The 26,540-nt window shown below is 44.3% G+C and overlaps 1 protein-coding gene across 3 annotated transcripts in view; it reads right to left on the bottom strand.

Annotated features, from left to right (window-relative positions):
- LOC147443354 (protein SEEDLING PLASTID DEVELOPMENT 1-like) overlaps positions 1-7,373 on the bottom strand; it is a 55,928-nt gene extending 48,555 nt beyond the window's left edge. The window contains exons 1-2 of one of the 3 annotated variants that reach the window (XM_086529233.1): positions 6,858-7,373; positions 4,096-4,310 (exon numbers count right to left, since the gene is read on the bottom strand). In XM_086529233.1, the coding sequence (XP_086385359.1) occupies positions 4,096-4,310; positions 6,858-7,328 (686 nt within the window). In that variant the 5' untranslated portion in view covers positions 7,329-7,373. Of the gene's footprint in view, positions 1-4,075; positions 4,311-5,136; positions 5,258-6,857 lie in introns of those variants that run through there. The other 2 variants (XM_086529235.1, XM_086529234.1) reach the window with 2 other exon arrangements.
- Positions 7,374-26,540: the final 19,167 nt, after the last annotated feature.

The following is a 26,540-nucleotide window of genomic DNA, read 5'->3' as shown; positions in this document are numbered from 1 at the left end:
CCACTGATACTAAACTGTGTTGAAGCACTATAAAGAAATACCGAAAGGGGCACCATTGTTTGGGCCCAGTGCTCTCTTGGGGTGGAACTCCATCACTCCGTGTCTCATGTGTCGTGCATCTCTTTCCGTTCAATTGTTTTAAAGTGCTTAAAGTTTGTTATGTCTGTTCTTTTTCGTTGGCACATGGTGCCCTCCCGTTACAGTGGTATTAGAGCTCCAGTTGTGTGCTTTTTTCAAAGCATACCGGTGCTACCAAGGACAGATAGAGCATCATGGGGTTTTTAGATTCTACAAAGTACCTGTAGTTTCTTCTCAACGAGCTTCGCGACATGCTTTCACGATATCCGCATCAGAATCTCTCAATCTTGCAAAGTTTTCAACAGTTCCTGAACTACATGTTGCCTCCTCTACTGCCCCCACTGGCACCCCCTCCTCCAACACTAGAAAGTGCAAGAGCCTCTAACCGGCAACCTTCTCAGCCGTTTGTTCCATTTGGGGGAGTTTTCAGGAACATGGTGCAACCGTTTGACCCTAATCCATTACAACTGCCTCTGCCACCACCGTTGCCACCACCTCCCCCATCGCCACCACCACACACGATTACAATGGTTGGAGCCCGTATGGGTATCTCTACTATCCCCATCCAAAGTTTGCGCCTAGCCAACGAAAGAATTTCAAGGATGGCGGCACGACAATCAAAGTTTTCACCTTTTCTAGAGTGAAAGATCAGAAGAAAGCATTGCAATCCCTCCAAGAATTCGACAATATCTATGCTTTGGGGAAATATACAAAAGAATTAAAATTTCTCGAGCTGCGAGATTTCTCAAGAATAATGCTATGCATTGGTGGAGTTCGATCACGACCCAACTACATGCTCCAAGGACTTGGCAAACTTTCAAGACTATCTTTGCACGAAGTTATATGATCTCCCCGTTTGAAGTCCAAATTTTGTTAGAATGGGGCAACTTGAAAATGATTCCTACGGAGATCATGGAAGATACCTTTCTATATCTTTCTTCAAGTGATTCCCTTGGAGGACCAATGCGAGCGATATACCATTAAACTATCATCACCTTTAGAGAAATACTATCTCTCTAAACAAGGATCAACAATGCAAGAGCTTATGGGCCATGATGTGGTAGGCTGCACGCTTATGAAAGGGAAGCTAGAGTTTAATATAGAAGAAAATATGGAAAACAATTAGAACTCTTGACAACAATGAACAAATCCCCAAACATCTCGTGAAAGTCAACCTCAAAGGCCTTGTTTGGCACAGCGTCGACGAGAAACCCTGTTATAAGAAGGCCGATGCTTTAAATGTTTTCAGACAGGGCATACCTACAATTCTTCTCCTCAACGAGCTGAGACATCCTCAGAGCAACCTCCAACTCCGAGAGCAGATAGACCAGACCCGCAACACCACCTTCGGCTAAAAGAGCTCGACTTGCAACTGGACTTGTGTCGGATATTTATGGCATTAATCTTGAAAGTCCAAATGAATTGTGCAAAGCATATGGAAAAATCAACGGCTTGAAAGCCCTAATATTCTCTGACCCAGAAGCTACCGAGGATTTCATCCATCCTGACTTTCTCAAGCAAACAGATTTTGACTATGACTCACAGGGTGTAGAACTTGAGGCCAAGCTAGCCACAGGGAAAACTCACAAGGTGGTACCGCTAATTGGTGCCCTTACGTGACCATCTAGGGATACCAAGGAAAAGCCCATTTCCACATCATGAAGTTGGGCAATTGCGACACATGCCTTGCACGACAAGAATGACGCGACACTCCAGATCCGGAAACACAAGATCACCTTGATACAGAAGGACAAGCCAATTGTCCTCAAAGTTCGACTCTCCGAACAAAACCTTGTATGAATTTTCTAACTGCTTTGTATTTAGATAGCTTTTGAGTTTTGTTTGACAAAGTACTGTTTGAAATTTGTTTGAAATGGATTGTATCTATTTTATACATGTCTTTTGCCGGTTTGAGAAATTCTTGACTCTGGTTTTAATACTGGTTTCAATGATTTGTGATTTACTCCCAAAAGAGTATTGAAGAGAAGAGTTGTTGTTTGATAATGTCTGAAACCTCGGAACAACGCAGATCAGGTGTCTTGGGAGCGTTTTGTTGTACATTGAAAAACCTCTGAACGACGCAGACCGTGTGTCTCAGGAGCGTTTAGTTGAATGCTTGAAACCTCCAAGCGACACAGGCTGCAATCTGGGGAACGTTTGGTTGTATCGGTCCTCTAAGCTCACGTTATTCACGGGGGAGTAAGGAGGTAGTTGTTGAGTAGCTTCACGCCTAAGACCATCTCTCTGGGAGGCGTGCTCAGCCGCACTGTTTGTTGTGTCTTGTAACATGCATATGTGAGTATTTGTGCTGCATTGTGATGTGTTAACCACTAAATATTCCTAATTGGGTGAGATTGCCTAGGTATGTAATTTTAGTGCATCGAGACACCTGTTACAGATCAACGCGGTCTGGGTGTGATGGCTAATTTTGCTACGTCAGAATATCAAGAGCTCCGATATGGAATGAGAAAAGTGAATGAGCCTCAGAATGACTCTCGAATATTTTGAAGCTAACTTGAGTTGTTTTGCAGTTATATTGTAGTACAGACGATTACTCTTCTTCCAAGAAGGGAGGGTGTCAAAAACAGCTAACATGTCAAGCCATTGAAGACTGACAGGGTTAAAGCGCTCCCAGAGCCTAACCCTAGCCAACCTGCAGATCCCAACCGAGGGGCCTAAACCCTTGAGGTAGCAGAAGAAGAAGTTCTCACCAACTTACAATTCCTCATCCAGTGGCCCAGTTATAAAAGTATTACCAACTTATAAAACCCCATCCGATGGGACCTAAAAATAAAGCAGGACCCACACACAGACAGAAGACTATTTGCATAGTTGTTGATTACGTGGTAGGATTGTACGGACCCTTCGAATTTCGTACTGACGTTGCTGACGTGGCACGCTTCCACAAACCGCGCTAACAATTGGTTACGTGGCAGTTTTACGGACGGCCCCTACGGACACTATGCTTTTAGACCAGATGCTTTTAAGTTTGATGCTTTTCATGTACTGCTTTTGGAATGGCAATGGGCCCTTAAATATGAAGGGTGGGCTCTCTCTCTGGCATTCTTGCAAGAGCAAATACAGAGCACAGCCACCCATATTGTACTGTGTTGAAGCAATATAAAGAAATACAGAAAGGGGCGCCACTGTTTGGGGCCGGTGCTCTCTTGGGCTGTAACTCTACCACTTTGTGTCTCATGTGTTGTATATCTCTTTCCGTTCATTTGTTTTGAAGTGCTTAAAGTTTGTTCCGTCTATTCTTTTTCAATGACCCGTGACGCCCTCCCATTACAATTGCATTCGTATACGTACCTTGCTAGGGAGGCGAGGCCTTGAACGTTGCCCTGTTGTGTGTATTATCACAAAAAACCAGGTTACTTTGGTTCAGAAATGTACATCTGTCAAGGGCATCATGGTGGCACCCTCATTTCGTTGATAGAGTTCGATGCGGATGAACAACGTCCAAAATTAGCAGCTATGGTGCATAGGCATCAATGATGTGATCAGAGGTCATGCTAAGTGAAAAAATGAGGTTCAGTATGTAATTTGAGCTCAAGGGAATTTTTCCACATTTCTAAGGAACTTTCTTACTTCTCCACATAACGAAAGAGAGAACCAGAGTGGAGTTTCAGAGGGACTATCCACCAACTCCATACTATTGTAGGTGGCCCAATTGAGACACAGCTCGCCAAAGAGAATGCAAAGAAGAGAGTAGTAGGTTATTGAAGATAGCCTGAATCACTTGCAATCATCTAATCTATCATATTGCTTAGAATCAATACAAACCAGATTATGGGAAATCTGTTCTACATGATTATCCTATAACATCAAGGTTCCTCATGAAACATGATGCAGTTAGTGAGCACTAAAAAATAACAGTTTTCCATTTGTCTCTGATAACTTGAGCGCGTGCAAAATACACTTAAATAGCCAGAAAAGAGGGTAAATACAAAATGAAACCTCCAAAGGTCAGACAGACTAAAAACAACCACCTAACCTTGTCATGGGGAAGCAGACCTGATTGCTGTAGTTTTGCCAACACCAGGGGGCCCCATGAGCAAGAGAGAACCGCCCCTTTCTACCAAATCCCTGGCCATCTCTGCACTTCCAGAAATGGATCTACCAACCCTGCAAGTAAGACCAACTATTCGCCCTGCCCGATTGCGGATTGCGCTGATTCGATGCAGGGTTCGATCAATTCCTGCACGATTGTCATCGGCAAATTCACCAACCTGGAACCAAGGAAGCCTACAAATTAGCTATTGTTTATTCAAACATAAAAGATTATGCAAGTTCAAACCAGCTGTTCAAAAAGGCTTGCTGGTGGAGAGTAACTTGCTACCTAAATACTCCAGAAGATGGGGAATGGTAACAAGACCTGATGAGGTCCATCTACGTGATAAAAATAAAGAGGCTTAAGCTTGCATAACATAAATGACAGGAGGGTGATACATACAAATAACTCTGTGGCTATCTTAAACACAATAGCAAAAGCAATCTACATGGTAGAAGGGGCTTAGCAGCAAAAAAATTACAATGTCCCTATTTAGTGCCAGTTATTTCATGAAATCTTCTGCCTCAACTCGCTTTAAGCATGAACAGCAAAACATTGACACACAAGTTTCCAATCCTTTAGAAGCGTTGTGGAAAAATGTTACTTTCCAGTAGTTGATTGAAGCTTAACCAAAATGTGGGCTATCTGACAAGCTAGGATAGGTGGCACACATGCCAAGAACTCAGCTTAGAAGTCATTTGTGAGGACAAGAGTCCTGGGCAAAGAGCCCATATGAGTCTTCAGTCTCCACCCCTCCAATCCCTTTATAGCCCTTGCTAAAAAGGCCCCTTGCCAATATGGCAGGGTCCTGGGCAAAGAGCCCACTGGCAGATAGGCAAGGGCCTTTCTAGCAAGGGTTATAAAGGAATTGGCTGGGTGGAGACTCATATGCCATTAGGGCTGTTTGCTCAGAACCCTTGTCCTCACACCATCAAATAGATCATGAAATCTCTTTTGGAAGATGGATTTCCTCACGTTGACGAGGAAAGTTAAAAGTGGAGCACCTCTATAGTTAGGCTTCCTTGCCGTTTGAAAAGCCCACTTCTTACGCACAAATCCTCGGCCTCAAATTAAGCCTCGCATCCAAAAAAGTACAAGCATACGGCAAATCAAAACACCCTGCGAGACGAATTGTATATCCATAAGCTAGGAATCACGCAAACAACGCCAACCAAAATACACCATTTTCTCAGCCAAGAAAAACCAACTCTCACAAAACCCCAAGAGCAACCCTTCTCTTTCTCCTCCCCACAGCTCCCATCGATCAGAGACAGCCCCACTGTGCTTTGCATAAAGGCCTCACCTTCTCCCTTAAAACTCCGCCTGGTGTACCATAGACATGGCCAAACAATCAACAGAGAAATCCTCCTAGCACCTGAGGAAGGTGAACCAAAGCAAAATTCAAATAGAAAGCAGGATATTGATCGTAAAGAAAACAGTCTCACCAATGCCTATAGGAAAGATAATTTGGTCGGTCGACCAGTCACTAGGAAAAGAGAAGGAAAAGTGGGTTGCAGGCCAAGGGCAACCATGGAGAACTCTGGTATCAGATTGATTCCTGAGCACCTGTAAACCTCTTGCCAAGACTAGAAACCCTCTAGTGTTGACTCTTGTACTCAGTGAGTGGTGCAGAGGGATGAGCTACCATGCAAGAGGAGTTTGGCTCTATCAGCCAAGAAGGGAAGGTGCCTGCCACTTTGAGAAACCAGGTTGAGGACGAGAACTCCCCGGTGGAAACACTAGCCTAGAATCCTATTAACGAAGGTCGTAAACAACATCCATGGAAGCATCATCTAACACCTAGGCAGGATGGAGGGCGCAGTGTGACAGGACGGTGGAGGGGATAGAGGATGAGATTTAAAAGACTCCCAAAAAAAAGGTCATGAGCAGCCCATTGTGTGCACGGCTACGCAATCCACTAAGCTCTTCAGTGGTAGGACATGGATGGAGGCAAAGGAAGATGGTCCACTGACTGAAATCATGTTAATAAGGAAAGTGCAGTCTCCATGGATGATTGGGGAGAGGTGGAAGAGCATCCCATGGAACAGTCTCTAGTACGATGTTCCTCAGAATCAGCGCAATGATGGCATAGAGGAGAACCTTCAACAAAGAGGCATCTGCCTAGTGGTGGTCCACTAGGTGGACATTGGAGGCAACCAGATGGATGGCAGAGGAAACGGGTAGAAGGTTTCCAGGCTGAGATCTTCCTAAAACCTCTTCACGTCACTCTTCATGGCCGCCCTTTCTGCAGAACTGGCTGTAGGCTCATTGTGCATAGTTTTGGGAGGTTGGCCTTGAGATGACACAGGCTACACCATAGATGCTGAGCTTTGGAGTCCTGTTCATCCCGACTTCTTTTTCACAATCGGGCTCCATAGCACCATCTTGAAAGGCTCCTCTTGCCAAAGGAAAGACTTCCTCTCCCAAAGCTCAATGGGGCTTCACATCCTGAAGCTCTGACGCGAGGGGGTCAAGAAGGCACAAATGCTGTAGGTATATATATATAGGGGTCGCCTGAACGAGCATTCCCATGTCTAGACTCTGGCAAAAGAGACTCTCCTATCTGCTGCTGTGAGGCCAACTTGCAAACATGTGTAGTACTTGAGAAGATTCTTCCAACCAGATCATCATACCACGACACAAGAAGATCACATAGGTGTGATATAGTAGGAATAAAGTGAAGCAACACTGCTATGAATAAAATGGAAGTACGAAATAGCTGTACCAGAGAAATTGCTTGCTCCAGGTCTGCAATTGTAAGAACATCCTCAGCTAAGGGGAAGTCACCTGACGGAAACCTTGCCACTGGGCGACGACCCAAGTCCAGAACAATCTCAACAAGCTGAGGCAAGTCAGGGAGCTCTTCAAGTCTTTTCTTGATATGAGGAGGAAGAAGTGCCAGTAGTTTGTGCAATTCTTGTTTGAAGCCTTGTGGAGGAGGAGCAGGTACAGAAGGGAACCTCTTGTGAAAAGCTGAGCTCTTGCTGCTACTATCACCGAATGTGCTGAAGATTTCAGGAGGGCTGGGCCTTCTCAAGCACGCCCAAATACACACACGTTTGAGTTCAGATTGCAGCATAGGTTTCAGGCTCCAGGGGACGCCACGGGGGCCCTGTAGAGGCAATGCCTCTAGGGAGGGAGGCAGGGCTCTTCGGGGCTGCCTCGCGCAGCCCACTTCCATCGCCCACACGATCATATTTTGAGTGTAGACGCTTGCTCCACGGAAGCCAACTGCTTTCTAGCAAAATGATTTTGTATGTTGCCAACCGGTGTTTTATCCATTCATTAATTGGATCTAGAGTCTAGACCTCTTGCTGACTGAGTGAGTGTGTATTGTAGTGTCCTAAATTCCTAATGGCATCAAGAGCGTAGAGCGTGAAGGAAAAGGCCAGTTTGAAAGTAGATGCTCTTTCACCCCAAGGCCGGGTTCACCGTGGGCGGCGGAAAAGTCCTAGCATTTACCTGCTAGCCAATCAACAAGCGCCCTTTTTGATGCCCTGTTCACATAGGGCAGTGGAAGTCGCTGACGGGGCAGTCACGTCAAGGAAGAGAAATGATTTTTCTCTTCCACCCTACCCTATTTCTCTTCCTACCCCCCCCCCCCACCCCCGCCCGTGAGCACTTCCACCTTGACAAGGGTCTCCTGCAACCTATGGGGAATCGCCATGCAAGCAAAGCACGCCAAGAAGCTACCGCCTTGTGTGAATAGCAGGGCGGTGGAAGCACTACGCTATGCTCTATTCCGCCTGGAAGCAATGAGATGCTCCTTTTCTTCCACCCTTCCAGTCTTAACCGGGCCTAAGAAGCAATAGTCCACAATTACACCGTACCATGCTAGATCCTCATCTCTAGCAGATTGGTCGCAAACTCACAACGTTAAATCCATTATGAGGGTTGATGAGTGTAAAATTGATTAACATGCTATTGATTAGCAAGTTGCCTACTATAGTTGTATGCTCTTATTTAATATGTATTTCTACATTTTCATGAAGGTTTTTCACACATAGCTCAATCGAAGAACATCTATTCAATGCTAAGCATCTATATCTTAGGCCTTTGATCCACGTGGCGAGATCTAAGGCCTTCCTTTCACCTTCCATGTCTTTCCCTGCCATGCCACGTCTGAGCTGCCAGACCTGCCACAAGCCGCCCCACAAGCCTGCCAGCTAGGCGAACGTCCTTCGACTCCTCCCAGCAATTTGCCTTGCGAAGCAGTACCTCTTTTCTCTCTCAAGATGCGGGTGCTCTCTCTCTCTCTCTCTCTCTCTCTCTCTCTCTCTCTCTCTCTCTCTCTCTCTCTCTCTCTCTCTCTCTCTCTCTCAGCAAAGAGAGAGAGAGAGTCACTAAATTTCTCTGTGTGTGTGTGTGTGTGTGTGAGAGAGAGAGAGAGAGAGAGATCTGTAATCTTTCAGGTTGAGATTATAATGAGCTTGAGTCCATCTCCATCTCTCTCTCTCTCTCTCTCTCTCTCTCTCTCTCTCTCTCTCTCTCTCTCTCTCTCTCTCTCTCTCTCTCTCTCTCTCTCTCTCTCTTACACACACACACACACATTCACATGCGTGTGTGTGTGTGTGTGATGGCAGTTTCTCCTCTTTTCGGGCAGTTTTCACATCAGTTGCATCATTTGCCATGGCTGACAACAACACAGATGTGTTCAGGATGTTTGCCTGTTGAGGATAGATTGGATGGGGATGATTATTTTATGTGCACTTATATGATGCAACATGCTCTTGTGCCAAAGGGCGTTTGGAATATTGTGCACGGCATTGATGTACGTGGTTCTGAGGGTGTAGGTATTGTCGAGGATGTTGCACGTTTTGGTGGCAGGATTGTTGTTATCGAGTTGTTTTGCCTACGGCTGAGCAAGCTCGTTAGGATGTAGAAGATGCGTAGGCTCATGCTTTAATTACGTTGTCTGTGAAGCGCACTATTACTTCTCATATTCGTTGAGAAAAATCTGCAAAATAGGATTGGGATATTCTAGCTGATCTTTATGAAAGTCGCAATGAGGCTAAAATTCCATTGCTTTGCCTATGGCAGAACAAGCTCGTTAGAGTTGCTTTGCCTATGGCAGAACAAGCTCGTTGGGATGTTAAGGATGCGCAGGCTCATGCACTGATTGTGTTGTCTGTGAAGTGCACCATTGTTCCTCACATCCGTTCAGCAAAATCTGCAAAACAGGCTTGGGATATTCTAGCAGGTCTTTATGCAAGCCGCAATGAGGCTAAAATTGCTTTGCTGCGTAAAGAGCTGGAGTCGAAGATTATGCATGAGGAAGATGAGATGGACGCTTTCCTTGTTGGTGTCAAGGATATCAATGAGAAACTCATTTCTACAGGCGAAGTCATTTCTGACAGTTCCCTTGTGCAAAATGTTATTGATGCTTTGCTAGATTCTTACCAGACTTTTGTTAGTACTTGAAGACTTATGACCCAAGGAAATCCAAAAGTTGTTAAGTTTGATGCATTATGCACATTTCTGTTGCAAGAGTCACTTTCCAAAAAAAACAAGGCAAAACACCATGCAGTTGAACAGACCTTTATTGTTGCTCAAAGAAAAGGAGGTAACAAAAATGTAGCCACTTCTCATGGTTATTTAGCAAGCGGTAAATCACCTATTCCTAATGCTTCTGCTGGCATCAATTCGTCTGGTCAAGCAATGTCCTAAGTTGAAGGCAAAAGAGGCTAAGAAGAAAGAGGTGGGTTCCACTACAAATGCAGCTATTATTGTCTTTTGTGAAAGGAGATTGTAACGTTGATGTTGATGCAGAATGGGCTTTTAGTGCAAAGTACACTTATGATCCTTTTGCCCATGATGCATGTATGTTAGTTGTTGCAGATGCTCATGTGTAATACTTTGACAGTGGTGCTACAAAGCACGTTACCTCTCATCATGACTTGTTTACCTCTCTTGAGGATATCCCTCATGGGAATTCAGACACGTGCCAACAATGCCTCTTATCTGATCAAGGGAGTTGGAAAGATTGTGCTTACAACTACAAATGGTAGTTCTTTCACACTTATTGATGCATTGTATGTACCTGAGATCAAGAAAAATCTTTTGTCTGTATCTGCACTTGCTAGACTTGGACTTGTAGTAAAATTTATGGATGATAGATGTACATTACATGATCTCAGTTTCGGTGATGAAATTGTTGCATCTGGCATTTTATGTCGTGGGTTATCTAACCTCACTTTGTATGACAAGCGTGGGTAGGATTTTGCAAAATGCAGTTGTGGATTCTAAGGCTATTTCAGATGCAAAACTTTGGCATGCACGTTTTGGACATCTGAATTTTGCCAGTTTGCTGCATTTGCAGAAATCTGATAAGATTGCTTCTTTGCCGCCTCTTGAAGCACCTGTCAAACATGTTTGTGAAGGCTGTATTTTGGGTAAGATGTAGTGTTCGAACTTTCCAAAGGATGGTTCAGTTAGGGCCACATGCATGTTACAGCTTGTGCATTGTGATGTTTTGTGAGCCCATGCAAACTCCGTTCTTCCAGGGCAATTACCTGTACTTCATGACTTTCATTGATGATTATTCCACGCATGCATGGGTATATCTGCTTAAACCTAAGTCCGAAGTGTTTATGTGCTTCATGCAATTTCTCTCTATGGCTAAAAATGTCTCGAAATGTACTATGGGCACCCTCCGTTCCGATCGAGGGGGGGAGTATGTGTCTCATGAATTTAATGCATTTCTTGCTAGTCGTGGGATAAAACACCAATGTACAGTGCCGTATACACCTCAACAAAATGGTGTGGCTGAGAGGAAAAATGGGTCACTTATAGAAATGGCACGATGTATGGTCAAAAGTCAAGCTTTGCCGCATTTGTTTTGGCATCATGTGTGCCACTTATGTACTTAACATGTGTCCTACAAAATATTTGCAGTCTATGACTCCATATGAAGAATGGCATGATAGAAAGCCTTCTATTGAGAACATGTGTGTTTTTGGTTGTTTGGCATATGCTTTGGTGCCACAAACGCAGCGCAAAAAATTGGATGATAAAGCTGTCAAATGTATTTTTGTTGGTTATAGTGTTGAAAGCAAAGGTTATAGGTTGTATCATCCACAAAAAAAGCATATCTTGGTTTCATGGGATGTTGTGTTTGTGGAAGATTTTGTTCAGCCCTTGCTATCATGTACTAGAGACAATAATGTAAGGTCACAGGACATTAATGACACTTTGTTGCCTCTTTTCAATAGTGGAATTCGAATGTAAATTCCAATGAGGCAACTGTACAACCTATGGGGGTTTCTGAATGATGTAGATGTACATGATGTACTTGATGAGGAAAGGGCTAAGAATGAGCAAGCTAGAGGTATGCCAAAATGGTTGGTGCATACTTTGCGTGATAGTAAATTGGATGCACCTTTGTCTAGTTGTACACGTTCAGGTTCTCGCCATGCTTTGGCTATGTCTAGCTTATGTGATGTTGAGGAACCTCTATCTTTTGATGAAGCACAAAATTTCAAAAATTGAATGGCTGCCATGCCATCTGAATATGACACACTTATAGAAAAGGACACATGAACGGTATGTGATTTGCCCCTCGGCAAAAGTCCATTGGTACAAAGTGTGTTTACAAGTTAAAATGCAAGCCGGATGGTGAGATTGATCACTATAAGGCTCAACTTGTTGCAAAGGGTTATGCACAACAAAAAGGCATAGATTATGAAGAGACTTTTGCTCACACTTGTTGTGTGACTACTGTGCGTTTTCTATGTGCATTGGCAACTCATTTTGGTTGGGATGTACATCAGTCTAACATTGTTACTGCTTTCTTGAATGGTGACATATTTGAGGAAGTTTATGTAACACAGCCTCGCGGTTTTGTCATTAAAGGGCATGAAGATAACGTTGGAGGGGAGGAATAGGGAACACACCCAACACACAAAATGTTTGCCTCTCTATAGCCCAGGGATTCCACAACACCCCTAACCTCTCTAATAACACCTTCAAATTGGCTATTTTGCACTAACAATTCCACTTTAGCATACAGAACAACCGACTCCCACCTTGCACAAAAACACCTTACAGCACAAACACACCCACACTGCTCGACTTACCCTTCCCGGCTCACAAGACACCCCAATTCTGCCCTCTTGGTGACGCCCTTCAAGTTGCAGGCAAACCCTCTGCAAACACCGACAAGTACACAAAGAGCAAGAGAAAAGGAGGGGGATGTGAGAAGCGACACAAGAAGTAGGGGCAAATTTGGTATTATTGCATAGGGAGATAGTACAGTCAAGTTCTTCTATCCCCTTTTATAAGGCTTGGCTAAGGCTAAAAATGAAAAAAACAAGGAGCTATCTAGCTCGTACAATTAACTGGAGCTTCCTTTAGAAATTTCCTTGCATGGCCACCACTTGGCACTTTCTTGGTGTTTGGTATCTGCATGGTACACACATTCTTGCTCTTTGTTTGCTCCATCTTGCCACCCGACTTGGCAGTTGCCTCCTTACTCCTTCCACTTACCCTTTTAGGCGTTTGAACTCCGTCCTATTTCCCGTGGGTGGGATAGGCCCCTTTGGTTCATCTTTGACCGGCCTTGGGCCTTTGAACTCCTCTTGCTCTGGCTCACTATCCACGGGATCCCTCCCCTGTGGAATTTCCTCTCTCCCATTGCCCTCACTGTGGGACCCCTCCCCTGTGCAGGCAATAGTGACCTCGCTATTGGGGGGGGGGGGGACTCATCTCCTCAAAATGGGGCCCCCCTTGAGCACGAGACTGAACCCCTAAGGGCGCACCACTTCATCGCACAACAATCACCTGTTAGCCGGCAGCCGCTAGCGCGCACTCGCCAGCTCGGCCAAAATCATTGCCCAGGCCGCCCGGAGCACCACCAGTGCAGAGCCCGTGCTGAGCCGCCATCGCTGGGGAGCTCACAAGCTCACTCCACCTTCATCCCAATAGGGCGCCACTTCGTGGCCTTTATACACCGGCCTCCCCCCTTTCCCCCTGCGCATGTGGGCTTTTCCGCTGCCACGTGGCAGGCCCATACTCCACGGCCTCTTAGGCACTGCAAACCTTTTTCCAAAAACCCTTCAAGCCTAGCTTTTTTTCCTTGGCCTTCCTTCACCAGGCTCCTATGTCCCCTTCCAGTGTTGGATTGCCAAGCCCAAAAAACTAGTCACAAACTTACTTGACTGCCAAGCCAAAACAAGGCCGCCAAAAACCGATCAAATCATCTGCAATCAACTTAGGACAAAGGCACCCCAGCTTCTAGCTTCCATATCTTTCTGCTCCGGGCTCTGTTTGACATGCAATCACTTTCTGCTAGCACCGTATGATGCATATCCTATTGTAGAACCTCGTTGGGGCTCAAAAGACGCTAGATGGCACGATTCCCCATGTAGTCATGTGGGCACCAACCTAGCCCCCGGCAAAACTTCAACTGGCCATAAAACGCAAACCGTCTGCCCTGTCCGGCAAGAATCTGCAACACACTGAACCTTCAACCTTCAATACCTTGGGCTCCATAGCTCGATTTGATGAGCCGCTTGGAACTGCTCCTTCAACACTTCAAGCTCTTCCTTCTTGAATCCAAAAACTGCACTTTGCACCTTCTTCATCTGCTCCCCCAATAAGCTCCTCATGGAGCCTTCCTTGGCCTATAAACCACATCAAGCATACATTTCCGTTGTTGCTAGTCAGCCCATGATCTTCCTAGCTGCTCCAGCCTTTTGCCATGTTTCTACTAGCCTGCACATATCTGTCCATGCCATCTTTTATGGTCGACACACTTTGGCTATACCATCATTGCCCACCCCTAGTTGCGCATTTATGCTCAACCACATAAGAGCTTTAAGACCCTACAAACTGCAAACACTGAGCACACTATGAGAAAACCCAAAAAAATCGATTGTATGTACATAGTTTTATTCCTGGCATATGAGAACACTGCTTAGGTTGGTTGCCCAACCCCCTCCATTAGAACCTGATGCATTGCTAGCACCAACTCTCTTTCAAAATAGAGCTTGAGACACAAACCATTAACCCTGTTCTTGAGAAAACGGCCATCCATCCTCATTAATGCATAAGTACCATTGGGAAAAGCTTGATGGACCTTGTAAGGTCCTGTCCACTACTTTTTGAACTTCTTCTGAAAGGTGAAGTCAATATAACTCTCGTACTTCATCACTAGATCGCCCTTCTCAATCAGCTTTTCTGGTAAATGTTGGTTGAACTTTGCTACTCTTTTCTCTCGCTGCTTGACATAAAAATCTATCATTGCCTCATGATCCATCTTCAAATTTTCAAGACTTGTAATCCTATCTTGCAAAACATCTTGATGAGTCTTATCAATTCGCCACAAACCTTTGAGAGCCCCTAACTGCACATGTATAGGTAATACCACTTCCTTGCCATATACCAACTTATAAGGAGTAAAGTTGGTAGCCACCTTATATGAAGTCCTGTAAGCCCACAAACATTTGTCAAGGTTAGATACCCACCCTTCCACCTGCTGGTAGATGTACTTAGTAAGCATCTTGACTATCTGTCCATTGGCACTTTCCACCAAACCATTGCACTGTGGATGGTATGGAGATGAAAATCGGTGTTGAATCCCCAACTTTTCCACTAGGGCATGCACCAACTTACTTTTGAACCCTTGTCCTCGATCCGATATAAGTACCCAAGGTAATCCAAAATGACAGCATATGCAATCAAAAACAAACTGAGCAACAATATGTGCATTTACCTCGTTGACTACTTTAGCCTCGACCCACCTGGTAAGGTAGTCTATGGCCACCACAACATACTTCATACCGCTTGCTGACTTGGGCAATGGACCAATTGCATCCAAACCCCACTTTTCAAAAGCATGATGTGCTATGATAACCCCCTACTTCTCGGCTACCAGTCATCTTTCACCCATCACTTGGCACTGATGACACGTCTTGCACCAATAATGCACATCTCGCACAACAGAAGACCACCAAAACCCACTTCTTAAGATACGAAACAAGACTTGATCCTTACCCTGATGACCGCTTTCTTCGTGGCACTGCTCCAATACCATACCGATCTCCTCCTTGTAAAGGACTCGACGTAGCACCCCATCTCTACCGTGCATCATAAGATCCTCTCCTATCAGAGTGAACTTTCGAGCTCTTTGAACAACTCTCCTCTTTTGTAGCTTGGAAAGCCCTTCAGAACATTGACCTGTACTTAGGAAATCATCAATATCTTTCAAAGTCCGTCTACATGCATAAGTAGCCGGTGCCACATACAAACTCGATACATGAGTCTGAACATGACTGCTAGCCAACCGATCTGCTTCCTGGTTCGGTTCCCTTCTTACATGTTTGAACTGCACCGCTGCAAAAAAACTTCAACAGCGTCTTTATAGAGAAAAACCAATTCTTGAGAGAATGCCTCTTTACCTGCCACCATTGGCCCAAGAGTTGTTTGATAACCAGTAAAGCATCACCTTTTACTACTAACCTTGATATGCCAAACTCAATACACTGCTTTAGTCCTAGATGTAGAGTAAGATACTCCACCTCATTGTTGGTATGCACCTCTTCCAAGTCGTAAGCTTTGGAAAAAATGATTGTGCTGTGCGGATCTTGAATGACCACACCTCCACCTGCTTTTTGTGTTACCCTTCTGTAAGCGCCATCAAACCACATAGTGAAGGCCCCTTCCAAGTCAGGTTCCTCCTTATCCTCCTCTCGCACTACTCTTGGATAAATTGGTAATTCGACCTTCTTGTTGACTAGGATATCCGCCAAATGAGACTGACTCGTGTGATCCACTTTGAACTCAAACTCAAACTCTTGAAGCTCTATCACCCACTTCATGATTCGCTTCCCCAGCTTCAAGTGTAGCACCACTTCAGGTAAAAGATTGTTAGTAGTCAACACATAAAATTTTCGAACAATCATATATACTTTGAACTTTCTGCAGGCAAAGACTAAAGCCATAACCCACTGTTCCGCCTCCGTATAAATCGTTTCCCCTGGACTAATGACCCTGCTTTCGAAGTAAATGGGTTTATAACTCCTCCCCACCTTTTTTAGCAATACTGCTCCAATAGCCACTGTACCCACCGTCATAGCAATATAGAAATCGTCCTCCTGGTTAGGAGGGCACTGTAGGTAGCTGACATAGAATACCTTTCACTTTTTCAAATGCCTCTTGAGCTTCCTCATCCCATTGAAATCCATGCACCTGTTGATCCCTTTTCTGAAGAGGGTAAACATATTGAGACAACATCCAAAAGAAGCGGGATAAGTACTTTAACTTATGCACGAACGATGCCAACCACATCGCACTGGTAGGAGGCTCCATAAGAACCAATGACTTCACCTTCTCTGGATTCGCTTCTATTCCATTCCATTATGTGATACCACATGACCCAACAGCTGAGCCCTTGGTTGTGCCATCTTGCACTTCTTTGGATTCAATTGACCTCCTTCTTCATCTAACCTTTGAAAACACAGCCTTAACTTGGACAAATGTTCTGCCCTGGAACTATAACAACCAATATCATCCATAAAAACTATGATGAACTTACCAAAGTATGGCCCAAACACCTTGTTCATCCAATCTTGAAATGTAGCATACGCATTCACCAGTCCAAAAGGATAGGCAAAGCACCCCCATGGAAAAATGAAGGTAGTCTTTAGCTGGTCCTCGAGAGCAATACCAATCTGAAAATATCATGAAAAACCATCCATAATAGAATAGCGTTCGTGTCCGGAAACCTGGTTTAAAATCTCATCCTGAAATGGCAGAGGGTAATGATTCCGCTTGGTCGCAGCATTCAAAGGCTTATAGTCTACACATACTCGCCATTTTCCATTTTTCTTTGGGGTAATGACAACAGGAGAAACCCACTCAGACTCTTTCACTGGACATATAATACCTGCCTCGAGCAACTTGTTGACCTCTTGCCATAGAGCCTCCTTATGAATATCTCCCAACCTCCTTAGCTTCTGTGCTTTCGGCCTGTATCCTTCTTTAAGTAGGATCTGATGCTCCACTCCTTTAGCTCCTCTCAGATCTTTATACTCTGTCGCAAAGAGGTCGGGATAGGATGCACATAGGTCCATATAGCCTTCCTTCTCCTGCTTGGTTAAGTCTGTACCTAGCAAATCTTCCACCTCTTCAGCCTTCAGACTACAAACAGGGATTTACATACCTTTCCTTGCAATGATAGAGTCTATGGTGACTCCGAAAAAATGTGTATCCAGCTTCAATAAATCTTCGTCACTCTCCTCCTCTTCGACATTGGTTAATCCTTCATCATAAGTAGACTCAGTTTCATACTCGTAACTGGTGCTGAAGTCTCGATCATCTCCCTTGGCTGATGGATGAATACGGCTCTCCTTGGTCTTTATATCCAACACAATCTGTCCTCCATTTTCTCGATCCGGCAAAGTAAACACCCTTGTCTCCCAATCTTGCTTGGCCCCAATTGCCAACAACCATGGCCTCCCCAATATAATTGGATAATCATTTTCTCGTGCTTTCATAACAAAAAAATCGACTAAGCATTCAACTCCCATAACCTTTACCTTCACATCTTGTGCCACTCCTAAACACCGAGCTTTGGCATGGTTGGCCATCCTCATTCACACATTAAATCTGACACCAGCTTTAATACCAATATCCCTCATAGTAGTTCGGTGATCACACAGACTTGGGCACCACCATCAATGTAGGCTTGAACATGCTTCTTCTTTTCAAGCAAAATGTCCACCACTGGAAGCACATCGGTCGTACTCCCCACCCTTAAGGCAATTGCATAGCCCTACCTCTTCCTGCCCTTGCTTGACCTCTGTCCATAACACTTAAATGCAACCTTCTTCTCTCGGATTTGAGGTCAGATTGGGAGCCATCGCTTCGTACCCCAACGCACCTTGCTCAATCTTCTTTTTAATTTTCCGGCTCTTAGACCGTGCAATAGCAACAACCCCGTTGTAATTCTCCGGGCCCTCGAAATCCACCTTTTCACAAACTTTGGGATGCAAACAAGCCATAAACTTTTCCAATTTAAAGTACTCACCACCATTGACCAACTGCATGGCCACTACAAAGTCCCTCCAGCACTCTTCGAAGCGGGCGAGGAAGACACCAAATTCCTCGTTCACGTCCTGCTTCAAGTTTTTCAACCTTCCATCCAAATCGACAAACCTTCCATCCAAATCGACAGGAGATACCTCTTTTCGAAAATCATGTACAAAATGGGCCCGCAAGGCCGGCCACATAAGTCTTGGCTCTCCTTCCAAAGCATAGAACCATGTCGTTGCTCTTCCCCGAATCAACAGTGGAATCGTTTGCATTTTGCTATCTTCATTTGGCATTTGCAATGATAGCATATACAACTCGAAATCTGCCATCCACTCTTCCGATCTTCTTCTCCGGTGAAAACTGGTCCATAACTATGCGCTGCCATCTCTCCTTGATGGAAATAACCGTCTTGATCAACACCACCGAGCAATCAACTGCTCCTCAGTGGGGGCACCAGAAGATGGAGAGGGGGAATAGGGAACACACCCAACACACAAAATGTTTGCCTCTCTATAGCCCAGGGATTCCACAACACCCCTAACCTCTCTAATAACACCTTCAAATTGGCTATTTTGCACTAACAATTCCACTTTAGCATACAGAACAACCGACTCCCACCTTGCACAAAAACACCTTACATCACAAACGCACCCACACTGCTCGACTCACCCTTCTTGGCTCACAAGACACCCCAATTCTGCCCTCTTGGTGACGCCCTTCAAGCTGCAGGAAAACCCTCTGCGGCAATAAGGCTTGGAAAGAGAAAAGGAGGGGGATGGGGAGAAGCGACACAAGAAGTAGGGGCAAATTTGGTATTATTGCATAGGGAGATAGTACAGTCAAGTACTTCTATCCCCTTTTATAAGGCTTGGCTAAGGCTAAAAATGAAAAAAACAAGGAGCTATCTAGCTCATACAATTAAGGGAGCTTCTTTTAGAAATTTCCTTGCATGGCCACCACTTGGCACTTTTTTGGTGTTTGGTATCTGCATGGCATACACATTCTTGCTCTTTGTTTGCTCCATCTTGCCACCTGACTTGGCAGTTGCCTCCTTACTCCTTCCACTTACCCTTTTAGGCGTTTGAACTCCTTCCTATTTCCTGTGGGCGGGATAGGCCTCTTTGGTTCATCTTTGACTGGCCTTGGGCCTTTGAACTCCTCTTGCTCTGGCTCACTATCCACGGGATCCCTCCCCGTGGAATTTCCTCTCCCACTGCCTTCACTGCGGGACCCCTCCCATGTACAGGCAATAGCGACCTCGCTATTGGGGGGGGGGGGGGGGGGGGGGGTGTGACTCATCTCCTCAAAATGGGTCCCCCCCTTGAGCGCGGGACTAAACCCCTAAGGGCGCGCCACTTCATCGCACAACAATCGCCTGCTGGCCGGCCGCCACTAGCGCGGAGTTGGATTGCCAAGCCGAAAAAACCGATCGCAAACTTACTTGACTGACTTCGGATTCACCTCACCTTCCCGCACTTCGCAATTCCCCAAGCCCCCGAAACGAGGCCGCCAAAAACCGATCAAATCATCTGCAATCAACTTAGGGCAAAGACACCCCATCTTCCAGCTTCCATATCTTTCTGCTCCCGGCTCCGTTTGACATGCAGTCACTTTCTGCTAGCGCCGTATGATGCATATCCTGCTGTAGAACCTCGTTGAGGGGCTCAAAAGACACCAGATGGCATGATTCCCCATGTAGTCAGATGGGCACCAGCCTAGCCCCCGGCAAAACTTCAACTGGCCATAAAATGCAAACCGTGGCTCTGATCTGTAACCTGAAAAGACTAGTCAGCTCTATAATTTGAGCACTACACACCTATACCCCGACATCCACTTGGACCATCTATCTCCAGCTGCCCTGTCCGGCAAGAATCTGCAACACACTGAACCTTCAACTTTCAATATCTTGGGCTCCATAGCTCGGTTTGATGAGCCGCTTGGACCTGCTCCTTCAACACTTCAAGCTCTTCCTTCCTGGACCCAAAAATTGCACTTTGCACCTCCTTCATCTGCTCCCCCGATTAGCTCCTCATGGAGCCTTCCTTGGCCTATAAACTGCATTAGGTATACATTTCCACTGCTGCTAGTTAGCCCATGATCTTCTTAGCTGCTCCAGCCTTTTGCCATGTTTCTACTAGCCTGCACATATTTGTCCATGCCATCTTTTATGGTCGACACACTTTGGCTGTATGAACGTGTGCAAATATAAGAAAGATTTGTATGGGTTGAAGCAATCTCCTTGTGACTGATATGAGAAGGCTGACACTCATTTGATCAAACGAGGCTTTTGTAATAGTCCAACAGAAAGCACATTGATGTAAAGCATGAGGGTGATGTACTTCTCATTGTCGTTCTCTTTGTGGATGATTTGCTGATCACTAGACCAAATGAGATACATATTGCTGAATTTAAGGCTGATTTGAATGCTACCTTCAAGATGAAAGATTTGGGGCTGCTGCATCATTACTTGGGTATACAGTTTAAGCGGTGTGATGGTGCTATTGCCTTATGTTACATAGAGACATTGCTATGTAAGTTTGGACTTGAGGATTGCAAACCTATTGCCACTCCCATGGAAACAAGTTTAAAATTGAGTCTTCATGATGCTTATGATCCTACCGATGTCACTCTTTACCAAACTACTATTGGATGCCTTATTTATGTATGCAACACGAGGCCAAATATTCAGTTTGTAGTCTCACACGTCAGCAGATTCATGCATAGCCCAAGGTCTAAGCATTGGTAGGCTGTCAAGAGGATTTTTTGCTACTTGAGTGGCACTTTTTATCTTGGCTTGTTTTATCCCAAGGGGAGATCATTGCCGCCAGATTTACATGCTTTTTCAAACTCAGATTGGGTTGGTTGTTTTGACAGTCCACAAGTAGTTTGTGTTTTATGCTTGAGAGTTCATGCATATCATGGTTGAGCAAGAAGCAACCTAATGTGGCCACTTCTAGTTGTGAGGTTGAGTACATGGCAATCTTTATAGCTACGGTTGAGTGTGTATGGCTTAGACGCCTTATGGCTGATTTGGGTGTTGGACATGACACTACCAACACTATCTACAATGATAGTCAGAGCGCATTGGCAGTTGTGAGGAACCCAATTTTTCATGCTCGCACAATGCACATTGAGGTGCATTACACACTATGTCAGGGAGGGGCTCTCAGCAGGAGAGATTAGCTTGGCTTATGTGCTAACACAGGAAAACCTTGCAGATATTTTCACAAAGGCATTGTCTCGTGAGAAGTTTGCAGCTTTCTGCAAAGCTTTGGGCTTACTCCCCTTTGTGGAATGATCATGTCCTCACAGGGCATGCTTTCCTATACTCTATGTGCCATCTCTCGTTCACCGCATACATGTGGTAGTGATGTGTGTGAACACACTTAGGACCGCCGGAGAATTTTTTCCCTCACTAGGAGTTTCCCCCCCCCCATGCATTGTAGATACGCCCATGGCTATCTCATCTTTCCATTGTACACTAAATAATATACTTTTTGTTGTGTGCCTTGAGCTTCGTTTGTCTTCTCCAAGATGTGTGTTTTCTTGCAACCCTAATTCTAACAACACCCCCCCCCCCCCCCCCACACACACACACGCACGCACGCACACACATAAAAGCGTGAAATTTGTTCTCCCATGAGCTGAAAGTGCGCTTGATGTTTTTAAAGGCAATTGTCTTTAAATTTTTTTGTAGATGTTTATATATGCACTAGTTCAAGTTGTATGTAATGCATCCATTTTCTTTGTAATCCTTTGTGCTTTGTTTCTATGTATGTGTGCTCAGATTTAAGTGTTAATATATGTGTGTAGGTGGGAAGAAAACATTACAAATAGCTTCATTCAAGGTGTGCGTGCCTGCATAAGTGTTGTGTATGAGTACTCACTACGGTGAGTTCGTTGTGTCTATATTTAAAAATAGATTCTTTAAGAGAGGGATTTCTCTATCTTGCCCCCCCGACACATGTCGCAAGCGGTTGAGTTTGACCGGTGTGCCTTGGCAACCCGAAAACACAGGTGGATACACAGAGAGAGAGAGAGAGAGAGAGAGAGAGAGAGAGAGAGAGAGAGAGAGAGAGAGAGAGAGAGAGAGAGAGAGAGAGACCACTGAAGGCGGCCACACTAGTAGAAGGTAAATCTCAACTCATTTGTAGACTTTAGAAGTCATGTCAATGGGCCAAGAGCAATCAAAAGTCTAGAGCACCAATAGACTTTGCTTGTGTTGTTGTGTTTTATGTTGTTGTATATAGGGAGACACAAAGTTTTCTTGGCTAAAATGATGTAAATTGACAATAATTACTACTTGTACTCATGAAGTTTTTCTTGTTGCTATATGCAAAAACATGTCAAAGCTATATTTGTTACCATGTATATGGTAGTGATATGTGTGAACACACTTAGGACCATCCGAGAATTTTTTTCTCACTAAGAGGTTTTTTCTACCCGTGTTTTAGATATATGCCTATTACTCGTAGGCTATCTTATTTTGTATTCGCACACTTAGTAGTATTTATTTTGTTGTGTGCATTGAGCTTCTTCTCCATCTACAAGTTGTGTGTGCATTCCTACAACCCTAACTCCAACAATTGGTATCAAAGGAGGTTGTGTCCTCCTAAGCAGAGTCGCCAACGTCGCTAGCACCCTAATGCTCACTTTCTCCAATTTTGGTGAGCTTTGTAGAGTGTCATCTAGTCGACTTATAATTTGGAAAGACTCATGGATCTCGATGCGCTTATAATTTTGATTTAGGTTCGTTTTGGCCTCCATTTCCACTACAAGTACTACACAGGCAATTTTGTCCCTTTTCACATAATTTATTCCACCAAAAATATTTGTATAATAGGTCTTTGATAGTCTACTATGGTTGTGCTATATAGCACGTATAATTTTCTTTCCATTTCTACTCAGTTTGTGCATTTTTTATATCAAGTTCAGTCTTTCACTATGGCTGAGAGCAATGATGTTTTCAAGATGTTGTTTGATGATGACAAACTGGATGGAGACAATTATCCATTGTGGGCTTACATGATACAACATGTACTCATTTCCAAGGGTTTATGCACCAATGTTAAAGGTTATGATGTATGCCCAGCTTCTATGGATACATGTTCTGAGGATGTTGCATGTTCTAGCACTTCTACTCCTACTGCTACTGATGTTTTACCCATGGCTGAATAGGGTTGTTGAATAGTAGAGATACGTAGGTGTATGCATTGATTGCATTGTTTGTCAAGTGCACCATTCATCCTCACATTGGTGCAGTCAAAACAGAAAAATAAGCTTGGGGCATCCTAGCTAGTGGCTTGGACTTTTTTTTTTCTGAGATCAAAGATATCAATGAGTAATTCTTTTTTGTGAAGTCATTCTTGACCATTTACATGCGCAAATGTAGCAGGAATAGTGTGTCGTGCTCTCTACAATGGGTGCTTCTCCGTGCATGTGCATGAAACCTCACTCCAACAGAATGGAAACATGGTAAACAATGGAACAACAAAGCAAACTCAAATGACTCAATAGTAGACTCTGAACAACATGGGACTCGACTAACTCATATAAACCAGTACAGACTCTGGTTGACAACACACTAAGCAAGTCCGAGACTCACAGGTACAATGGGGGTGTCAAAGCTCCAATGTGCAGGGAGAGTGCAGATCTGTGGTAATAGACTGAACACAAGAAGCTGGACTCAAGATTCATAAACCATCTAGAATAGATACCTGAACTAAACAAATATGAGAATATATATAAAAAGGGTAGCCAGCGGATAACTCAAAGATCCTTGACAGTCCAAATGCACCCATCTCCGAACTATGGCGGCGAATAATTGGCCATGGTGTCATGTAGAGCACCACTCTTGCCACATGTCACTATCTAGGCAAAAGTCTACCCAGTGTGAGTCCACGACAAACATAATTGTCTTTTCCATGCAAGCCCACCTACAGGTTTCCCGGCATAAGACCACTCACCGTTTTAGAGAGTGGTGGTATTGTAAATATGAAAGAGCACTATTGTGGGTATGTACACTGGATGGAGTGAAGCTTGGGGGGGGGGGGGGGGGGGGGGGGGATCACTTAATAATCATGTGACTATCATGTGAGTGTAGCAGAAGGGGCTATTAAATTTCATTTTTTCTAACATTTTCACATTAAAAATGGAACCCTAAAATGGAATCGGAAAAAAAATTACACAACCCTGAATAGAAAAAGGGTGTATTTTGTTTGTCAAAACTTTACTGATAAGGAGTTTTATAAATAGTCGTTGAATGCACGTGATACACACAATTTATACATAGTGATCCTCCCTCGAGGGGTGAAGACACCCATAGGCAGCTGTCTACTGGTGCTCTGACAATAGAGGTAGGGATAGATAGATGGGGGGGTATGGAAATGGAGACCAAGCGTATGGTGGAGGATAGTGGCCATATCCTAGAGGAGGGTACATCGGGTATGGCACACCGACCCTGGCCCCATGAGCAGCAGGTAGAGTAGTGTGAAATGATGGAGCAGCGGATGGCAGATAGCCGACAAAGCCACTATAAAGTGAAGCATAATGTGATGAGGGTGGTTGGGAGAGTGAGGCTACCGATGGTCCTCGAAATTGAGATGAAGTCGACATTGGATGCAAAGACTCTATAATTGCAGGCTTCTCTGTGCCTTGTGAACCCACTCAATTATTTATTGATGCATGCTCTTGGATTGTCACTGCAGCAACACTAATACTACTTGAAGGGACAACAATCGGGGATGGAAGTGACTTCAAAATTGCTATGGAATGTGCATGGGTGTAGGAAGGACACACTTGAACGACTATGTAGAGAAGCTCTTGATAGTTGCCATATCATTTGCCTCTTTTAGTTGCATATGTAAAGTTCTGACCATTGAGAATTCTTATGCAATCTTGGGTCTGTGCACATCCTTGTCCATTGATTTCTAGATGTGAACTTCCTTTTGCATATTTTCATACATTGTATGATGCAAATCATGGGTACCCTGCAAAGTGAGCGCTATATGTACAATACTCTAAAGTGATTTTCTATCTACATCCAAAAGTCTGTCAACATGTGCCCAAACGTTGACATATGGGTCACCTTGCCTTGAGTTAGGTGCCTCTGAAGTTGTAGGAGGCAAGCTAGTAGTAGGTGGTACTATTGGGGTAAATGGGGTGTGTGTCCGTAACACTGACAATGGGTGGAGTAAATGTAGAGGTGGCAAAGCAAGTGGACAATGTAATAGTTTTTGGAGTGGTAGAGGCAACGTGGACCTCATAAGATTTAACCCAAGATTCCAAGAAAGGTAAGGTCGACAATTCTTTATTAAATCTTTAAATACTTTTGTCCTTTTGTGTGGATTGCCTTCCCTTTTGGCTTCTTTGATGGACTTGGCTTCGGATTGTCATCATCTCTCTAAATACAAGTGGTAGCATGTGTTGTCTTTTGCATATTTTCAACCATCCAATACATAATGGGGGTGGCATAGCAATTGAACTTCTCTACCTTCCCTTTTCTTCGTGTCCGAAATCGTTTGGCCATGTCTTGCAGCACCTTAATTAGTGGGTGGTGAAAGGGGTAGGGCATGCAGTGGCAAAGACAAAAAAATGCATCACAGATGATGAAACGACTACCTTGTCAGGTGCATGCAGTAAGAAGTAATCCTGTAAGATGGAGTAGAGTTGCTGGTTTCTGACATATTGTGCATGTGAGTGTGCCAACAACTCCTAGCGAGCACTAGTGTCCTTAGGGGAGAGATTGGAGAATGTTTTTGTGGTAGACAAAGATACAGACACATTCATTATCCCCATAGCGCGTCCGACATCCTCCACCTTAAGAGTCATTTGGAAAATCGATCAGCAAAGCACACAGTTTAGCATTTGAAATATTGCTAGTTAGAACAACCTGTGCTAGATTGTGGAGACCAAGGTGTATCAATTGCTACTGGGAGAAAATATCCTTTAGTAATGGGTTCGGTACTTGTAGGTGATATACCATAAGCAGTGGCATGGTGGAGAGGGCATCAAATGGGTTAAGGCACATGTAGAGTTGTCACCTTTTCGGGTGCAACCGTTGAAGATTGGGGCAAATCCTCATCCGAGTTTTTGCATCAGACAATTGCTCTAAACTAGGCTTGTAGTTGGGCTTGTTCTCACTGCTACCCCCAAAGGAAGAATCTGAGGATTCCTGCTCAGATAGGAGGTTTTTCTCCTTATTTCGAGTAAGAACAATATTGTTTGGTGATCACAATTTTTAGTGAATGACTAAGTCACAGAGATTGCAAGCTGTCCCTGAGAGGAGTAGATTTCCCACAAAAGCATACATTCTATAGGTCAGTAATTTCCACACCTAGATACATTCAAAGAATCCTAATATTACCCTCACAAGGAA

This window comes from Adiantum capillus-veneris, chromosome 14 (assembly GCF_014529385.1).
Source record: "Adiantum capillus-veneris isolate H3 chromosome 14, ASM1452938v2, whole genome shotgun sequence".
Taxonomy (NCBI): Eukaryota; Viridiplantae; Streptophyta; class Polypodiopsida; order Polypodiales; family Pteridaceae; genus Adiantum; species Adiantum capillus-veneris.
This window is presented reverse-complemented; position numbering and strand designations above follow the sequence as displayed.